Source organism: Haliotis asinina, chromosome 2, assembly GCF_037392515.1.
Source record: "Haliotis asinina isolate JCU_RB_2024 chromosome 2, JCU_Hal_asi_v2, whole genome shotgun sequence".
Classification (NCBI taxonomy): Eukaryota; Metazoa; Mollusca; class Gastropoda; order Lepetellida; family Haliotidae; genus Haliotis; species Haliotis asinina.
In genome coordinates this window covers 86,349,002-86,357,717 of record NC_090281.1, presented here as the reverse complement: position 1 = coordinate 86,357,717, position 8,716 = coordinate 86,349,002, and the positions used below count along the sequence as shown (strand labels likewise).

The 8,716-nt window shown below is 39.7% G+C and overlaps 1 protein-coding gene across 1 annotated transcript; it reads right to left on the bottom strand.

The window, feature by feature from the left end:
• Positions 1-851: 851 nt before the first annotated feature.
• On the bottom strand, positions 852-8,507 carry LOC137272952 (GH3 domain-containing protein-like). Its single transcript, XM_067805377.1, has 6 exons — positions 8,460-8,507; positions 5,232-6,505; positions 4,507-4,634; positions 3,621-3,775; positions 1,996-2,093; positions 852-1,073 (listed from the first exon to the last, which is right to left on the bottom strand). Exons 1-6 carry the CDS (start codon positions 8,485-8,487, stop codon positions 852-854), a joined length of 1,905 nt encoding a protein of 634 aa, XP_067661478.1. The 5' UTR covers positions 8,488-8,507.
• Positions 8,508-8,716: the final 209 nt, after the last annotated feature.

The following is an 8,716-nucleotide window of genomic DNA, read 5'->3' as shown; positions in this document are numbered from 1 at the left end:
AACCGCCGACAGCCACGATTCCATCAACTGAGACTAAGTCTCAGACAAAAAAATCACAAAAATGTATAATAATATAATAATAACAAATATATACAAGCCAAAAAACGCATACAGCACAAATTTAGTTAGAAAAACCAAAAGAATGAAAAACTTATCGCCGAGTACGGGACCCCAGGTGCCTCCAGCTGCCCTCGTTGGGCGATAAGGAGAAAGTGAAGTATCATGGCGATCAGCTGACCATGTGGAAGGAAAGGGAGGTATTACTTGGGCGAGTGTGATTTTACGTCCGCTTCTTGTAGAAGAGAACTTCAGGATTTCAGGTGTTCCACTACCTTCACCAGGAAGAGGAGAGTAAGCAATTAAGCATGAGTCAGTATAAGGAAAAATTTCAAGCAATATCATACCAAGAGACACCAGAAAATGGGCTTTACACATTGTACCCTTGTGGGAATTGAGTCCGGGTCATCAGCAAACGCTTTAACCAGGGGCTACCCCACCACCCTGACATGTTCAAGTCTCTCCATGGCAAATAAATCAATGCTGAATAAAGCCATAACTGATGCAGGTCAGATATTTACCAATTTGGTAAAAGCCAAGTTCACAGGCACAGCACTGACAAAATCTTGAAACTGTAGTAGTGCAAACTTTGAAAACCAAATAATCACAGGTTCCTTGCAAGCCCATGGGATACAACGTCTCACAGTGCAACCAACAGAAATAATCAGTGTATCAAGGAATGAAGTGTCCCTCGAATCAGTCTAAAAATGAGGCATATCACAAATGAATGGAGATCTGCTGTAGAAGTAGGATGGGGACTATTCTCATAGTTTATACAGTTTGTTGAAGGCTCCCTAGCCGATGACCCGATCCATCATAAACTTGACAGCCTCCTTCCTCTTCAGAACTCGGGGAACTTTGTACTGTACAGAGGAGGCTGTGGTGTTAAGGATCATGAAATGCCTAAGTTCGGCAAACGAGCCTGGCCTGACAAAATGGACTTTCATTGGTCCGATGCTTCCCTTCTTTCGGAAGGAAGAGTAAACATAAGACTGGCTACTCAAAGTCTCGTCAATCTGAAATGAAACATGTTTGAATATTTGAAACAAATCTAAGCTGGATTGTCACCTACAAATTGTGAATTATGCAGAGATTATAAGAATGAAGGAAACAGATCTGGTATTTTAAGCATAAATACTAAGTTCAGATGTTGGCACGATGACAGTATTTGCAGTCAAGGAAAGGAAGCGAGTGAGCTTTTACACTGCTTACAGAAATATTCCAGCAATACCTGTAGCACAAACCAGTGACCCTGACAAGAGTGAGTAACTTGGTCATTTAGGGCCATTTTAAACAACATTCCATCAATATTGACACTGAGAACACCACAAATGGGCTTCATACATTGTAACCATGTGGGGAATCAATGCATGTCTTTGTGACGAGCAATCACTAGGCTACACCATCTTCCCCAACCAACAGTAGATGTTTGATGTGAAACGTGACTATAATGGCATAAAACAGACAGGGTAGGGGTGACTACTGACAGGGAAACAGCTATGCTGATACTCTGCGGCAATCAGCCATAGCAATGCTATTGCAGTAGTTTTTTTCTCCTTGAAATTGTTTCATTTCAAGTCATTTCCATATGAAATGAAAACAAGCTGAAGTAGTTTCACTCTCACATAATGACTGACAAGAAACTTGAAACCCAGATCAAGTAGCCAGTTAACACAAACTCAACGAAGCTACAAGTCTGCATCGAAATTTTGATAGTTTTTCATTCCTAACATGAATTAACTGCTACCACCAATGCACCAATAGTTTGATGCATCATTACAGCCCCACTAATTGGACAAGGATATGACGAAAATCCTTATGTGGGGTAAACAAGAGCTCTTTATCTTCCCCTGCAACCATGAGTCATGTTGCTCTCTTACATACAAGCTTAGTCTAAAGTAATGGAGTATTCATGATGAATTATAAAGCAAGTGGTACCTTATTTCTGTCTGTGTTCGTAACTGTTGGTGCCACTCCTGACTTGGATGGTTCAACCTCCAGAAACACGTGATAACAAGGTGTACTGCCAACTATACCTGCACAGAACACACATACGGCATTGTAAACCAAAAGTTACTGTGTTGTGTAATCTGATTGGTCGAAAAACAAGATTAAATGGTATTAGATTCCCGGAAACTGAAAGACTATTCACCGCGTATTGACACGTAAACAATTGTTTTGTTGTGTCATCAACAGTGGTGACGTCATTCAAATCATATTGTGACGTAAAGTTAGAATGACGTCACAAATGAGCAACTCCAGATGCTACCATGGGAACCAGCTGAAACGGCCATCTGATGACACTTCACTGCTGTGTCCGTATTCGATGTAAACGAGTGCAGACACTAAAACCCCTTTTGTTTACTTTTGTGTTTACAATGTCGATAAACATCATGTGTTGGCCAATTTCCGGGTGTTATTGAGTATTTGAAGCACGGGAATATTTCATTTGAATGCATTCCAAATGCATTCCCGTGCTTCAAATACTCAATAACACCCGGAAATTGGCCAACACATGATGTTTATCTCCTAATTCAAAACTTTACTTCTTATATCATCGACATTAACACAATGATATGGACAAGACAGAGAAAGAGTCAAAGATATCTAGAGAAAGGGATATTGATGGAGAAACAGAGAGAATCTTAACATGTTGACTGCCTATCATAAGTATACTCTTAGTATCAATTCTGAACGAATTTGCTACATGAGTAGGCACAAGAAGCAAACGTCTCATGGCTTTCTTTGTTACTGCCAGGAGACGATTGCTTCTTGTGCCTTTCTGCCAGCATGTGAAACTTGTTTAAACTACCACTGTTATAGCCACAAGATAACTCGTAGTGGCAAATACCAGATATTTGGTGGTCTGTAAGTGATTGTGCAGGGGCCAGATAATCCAGTGATCAACTCCAACGACCTACAGAATTGGGACATTTTAATGAGAGCACCGCAACATACGGTAAGTTCATTACACAAGGAAGCAAAGCTCCTATGTATACATGCTTAAATGGTCACTATTTGTGATACAGAAGTCATCAAAGACTCCAGTTCATTGTTTATCTCATCATTGAATGCATCCTTGATGTCTCCAGGGTATACATTCCGATAACTCTCCACTATACCCTAGATACATCTAGGGTCCAATGAACATATTACCTCCCTTGACTGGCATTTTATCCAATCAGGTGTCCACACCGGAAGTTGAGTAAAACACAAATGATGCAAAGGTACCCTGAAAGAGGTAAAGGGAGTTTGTGCACATTTTTTAAAGGTCAATTTGTCTGTATGATTTCCACAAAATCTGAGTTGCACTGAGAACAAACCTTTGCAGCTACATTCACTATCTTTGTTGACACTGTCAAGAGAATGCTGAGCCAGCAAAGGGAGGTATTAAAATTATCGAGCCGTAGATGCATCCAGGGTATAAGGGAGAGTTATCACTATGAATACCCTGGAGATATCAAGGATTCACTAAGAGAGCCCACATAGCATGACTGACAATTAAGTGGCTACTTTGGGCAGCCTCAGTTTTAAAGAACTGCATCTGTGTTGGCTGGACGTACTTGAGAATATCCCTGCATCATTGAGATAGATGCTTTCAGCACAGCAGTAATCAGTGAGAAGGACATCTGTCCAGGACAGCATCGTCTCACTGAGAGCAGAGTAGAAGGAAGACTCCGAGGTCTTCTCCCCACGAACATTCAGGAACTGGCCTTGTCTGCAGGTTACATGACAAACAAATATTCTTATTTCAAGGAACATTTAATGACAGACACCATCATTTAGTATTTAAGACATTTTGCATCATGTTTTTCTATGTTGAAACTAGGAAGTATTCCTAGAACTTACTCTTCTTAGAAATATGTGATGTCTATTTCACAGAAACGTTACCGACATGTTCATCTGAAATGATATAATGATGAAATTAAGTCATAAATTATAAGAGAATTTCTGCGAAACTGATGTATTAAGTAGGTGCACAGGCAAAATCCCACATTAAGTGTAAACTGGATAAAATAATGTAATATCAAAGGAAATAGTGCTGTATGCAGGACTCTCGTGTTAACAAACCATGTAGTTTTTGAAGAGATGACTGTAAATGACAGATGAACCATAGCCGAAACTAAAGCGAATTTTGCTTGACTATGTAAGAAACATACAATTCAAGGTTCTCAGTTAGAGTAATATTCGAGGTTCTTTACCCCAGTTGCGGGAATGAGTTTCAGGTCAGGCACAGATGCTGGGGATACTAACAAATTTGTTTTTCATTTACAGAAGAATGTTATCTGGGAGTTCTGAGTAATTCTTGTCCAGACGTAATTTTCAAAATTGGGGATTCAAGCTCATCAACAATGACCTCCTTAGACCTAACACTAGTATTGCCACCTGAAACAGAGCTTGTCATGCTAGAAATGCCTTGGGTATACACTAGCCATTGCTAATTCCCACCTGTATTTGAACTCAATGATTGGACACTGGTTGTAGAAGCCGGTCACCTTGACAACATCTCCAAACCTGTACCTGTAGACGCAGCTGAGGTTGGTAATTACTAGCTCATATTCTTTACCTACTTCAACCTGCAAACAAATGACCATGACAACTACAAACAGTTCCAATATGAATAAGAAATATGTTGGAGTAATTCTAAAACTTCTTCCTGGGGAATTGTGAGGCATTGTTTTCACAGAAGTGTTGTTTTCATAGAGAATTATGGAGGTACTACCAAGGTACAACTGATATGCTGGATTCTTGACAGATAAATGTTAACATAAGACAAAACTGACAGGCACTGTTTGAATATTTGACAAAATAAAGGAAGAAAAAGCAATGTTTCAGAATTGTCTGCCAGTTGTTGCAATGACGAGTGAGTTCCTCTGTCAACTGTCCTGTCTACTTAACAACTATATTGTGTGTCTCACCTTGGTAGTTTCTAGGATTTATTTATTCGTGATACTCCTTTCTGTCTCATCTCTATCTGTACTCACTCACACGATGCAGTTACATTTGCAGCTTGAGGAAACTGAGGCAACTAAACTTCCACACTCACTCACACGAGGCAATTACGGTTGCAGCTTGAGGCAACCTAACTTCCACACTCACCTGATGCAGAAGTACAACAGCAGCCCAATTTCTCCCCTTGCTCCCACAATTCTCTTCTTCCCTCACTCACTCACCTGATGCATAAGCAGAGTGTCAGGCTGAGGTTCTTCTGCTCTGTCAACTGGAATGAACTCAAAGAACTGTGCAGTTGGAACAAGAAGGTATCGGCTGGGGTGTTGCTTGGGCCAGACATTCACACCAATAAGTCCCTCAGAAGCTGCATAGATGGGAGAATACAAGGGAATGCCTTTCAAATATGTTTCACGCAGTTTTGTCCCATAAAACTCAAATGTTCCTGTGTCTGCCCCTATCACAACTGAGGCATCTGGCCAGATTCGTCGTCCCAAACCAACAATACCTTCCTTGTATGCATCTCTGAGTTCTGAGGCACGTTCTGGGTCAGGCTTCATTAATGAGTTTAATTCCTTACATATATGCTCCTCAATATTCAAGTCTGGATTGATTCTGCCTTTTTCAATATCATCAACCAAAAGATTCCATTTCTCTTCCATAGTCCGGAACGAATTGAATATAAGAGAGGAGAAATTTGCCTCCAACATGCCAAGCTTCTTTTCCTTCAGAGCAAACAACAAGTGAAGGTAAAGTGCCTCTGGTTCACTGAGAACGTCGAAGGCTATTTTCGGTGTAGTATAAATATGCAAGAGATTTTGTGACCTTGCTGGCGTTGATGAATTTGGTCCAATCTTTATCCCAGATGCTGATTCCCGCCATTTTGGATTGTAAAACAGTTTTAAATTTTTCTGAAGGTTCCTTGATGTTGGAAACGCTTCAGTCAAACAATTATACAGCACAGCTACACCATCAGTTAGAAACCGCATCGCCTGTCCTTTAACCATCGGCAGAATGTTACTCTTTCCAGACGTTCCTGATGTAACCCCAAATATGATTGGCTGATCAGCTGTCAGTATATTTGTCTCACCTTTCACCATTCGATCAATATATGGTTCAAAATGACTGTAACGAGTAAGTGGATGAGTCTTAATGAATTCTTCAACAGAATGAATTGAGGAGAAGTCATACCTCTTCCCATATTCTGTATTGGCATTAATATTCACCTGCTTCAGAAGAGTCTCCTCCTGAACTTTTTGAATGTTTTTGGTATTTTTTTCAAGTTTACGTCGCATGAAGAATCCCAGCCACGACAGACTGGATACAGTCAGGTAATGATGCATGGCAGCACCAAAGGACTGATTGTCAAGTTTCCGTTTCCGCTGAACATCAACAAGGAATATTCCTGTACAGCCTGCAGCTACTCCTGCAAGACCTGTGTAGGAATACCAGTATATGGTGAGCAGTGACACCACCAACCAAATCAACAACATCAACCCTGAAACAAACATGCAGTTGTGTTTACTAGAAGCAGAAAATTATGAAATATAACAGTCCTTTCCATTGGCCTTGGAAACTTAAATATTTGATATTTAAAACCAGACCAATTTTTATATATTTCCATTATGTCTCTTACACCAAGGGGTGGAGGGGTAGCCCAGTGGTTGAAACTTTTGCTGCTCATGCCAAAGACCTGGATGTGATATGCCTCATTTTCAGACTGGTTCAAGTGATGCTTCATTCTTTGACAGATATCAAAATATGTCAATTATTTGTGTTGGTTGCACTGTGCAGAGTAATGTCCCTTGGGCAAGCCAGGATTCCTTGTTTTTCTCAGTTTACACCACTTCAGTTTCAAGGGGTTTTTTTTACAGCACCATACTTGTGACCTTGAGTTTTATTTGCTCATCATCTCGAAGACCTGGGTTCAAGTCCCAATGTGGGTACAATGTGTGATGGACATTTCTGGCAACTGTTGCCATGACATTGGTAGAACATTGCTGAAAGTGGCATAAACCCAAACTTACTCACTCATTCATTTGCCCACTTAAAGACAGGGCAACAACAAGCACCATCTCTTATCATCTTTTGGTATGATGAGGCCATGGATCAAACCACCAACCTTCCACACTCTGGGAAGACACTCAGTCAACTAGACAACTCACTCACTCTCTTATGCCAAAATTTGAGTTAACGGTCAAAATATGTCTCTTGGGATCATCTTCAGCAGATCTTAGTGTAAATGGATCAGCTTTATACTAACTTGACCTTGCTGAGACATCACTTGCCTATCAGTAGTGGGTAAAGTCATTGAAGGCTGATATGACAATATTTTGCTGTTTGCCACAAAATCTTGAATGGAAACATACAGGATTTTGTCACATTTTTTTTTTAAATTTTGAAACCATTTAATAATTACCACTGATTTCAGAAATATTACTTTTAACATTCTTAAGTCTTTTAACATATGTTAAGCATCAAAAGCATTTGTAAGCCATTATGAACAAAAATATACATCTGAAAACAAGTTGAAGGCAAAATATGCCATATTTGGGATTTCACTTTCTCAGTAAAGTACAAATTCAATTTGGGATTCGAACCTGCACCCTCAGAGTCAGGCCGGTGATCGCCAGCACACAAAGTCACAAAAATAAGTCAGACAAGTGGTAGTCTAGACTGCGTACTTTGTGTACCCCTCTGATAAGTGTAAAGTTGAGGACAGTTAAGTTGGAGAAATAGAAGAATGTGTGTTGCTATGCTGACCAAACACGACAGATTAACGACTCTCAAATAAAAGACTTAACGATAATGTTATTGAACTTCTTTCTGTGGTATAATTGCATAAAATGCTTTCACTGTATATTTTAAATCACTACATGTTTATGCCAAACATAGAAATCAGCTGATACTGAGTCAGTGATTATGCTTTCCACCACTTAAGCAATAGTCCATCGAAAGAATCCAGGGTACAACTTTACACACACTGTACCCATGTTGGGAATCCAACTTGGGTCTACGGTATGACAAACAAACACATTGACCACTAGGCTGGTAAGGCTGATAATGCACATAGCAGCAAATACAGTACACATTGTTATTTACATCAGTGAATGAGGTGATAAGTTATATATAGCATCAGTCCAGCTAAGGGCACCAGGACCATTCCACAGTGTTCAGAATGTTGCAAGTCAGTCATGAAGTATAGCAGTTATGATCATTTTAGTGGTAAAATCATATTGTGGATTATGGACCCCATGTATGAGTTTCACACAGCTTTGTCAATGTCAGGTAACGAACCCCCATTGACAGTGTTACATGTTAACACATTGAACACAGGCAAGGCAAAATCTGATATTAGAAGGATAAATGAACTTACGCACCATTATAGAAATGTATATAGAGATAAACTTGGAAATTATATTTTGTAAACATATTAATATAATTTATCTTACCTTTAAAGGCAATTCTTAACAACCCCATAACTAACAGTATTCCTGCAGCACCACCTGCAATGATATTATTACTATTATTTATACTGGTTACAGCTGTACAAAAAATAAAGGGAAACACAACACCGTCTCATAACTACACGTTATACAGTCTTTTCACTTCCGCACTTGTATTGATTCGAATATGCACTGTGGCCCAGTGTGGGAGTCCTAGTGCAGTAATCTGAGTAAAGTCACTCCTGAAATCCAGTGACGCAGTG

Excerpts from the sequence above, each read along its gene's own strand:
- LOC137272952 (XM_067805377.1), bottom strand. The coding sequence starts at position 8,487 with ATGGGGTTGTTAAGAATTGCCTTTAAAG. Across the intron at positions 2,094-3,620 it reads TGATGCAGGGATATTCTCAA|GTATAGTTGGCAGTACACCT; the intron begins GTACGTCCAGCC and ends TGTTCTGTGCAG. Across the intron at positions 1,074-1,995 it reads CGAACACAGACAGAAATAAG|ATTGACGAGACTTTGAGTAG; the intron begins GTACCACTTGCT and ends GTTTCATTTCAG.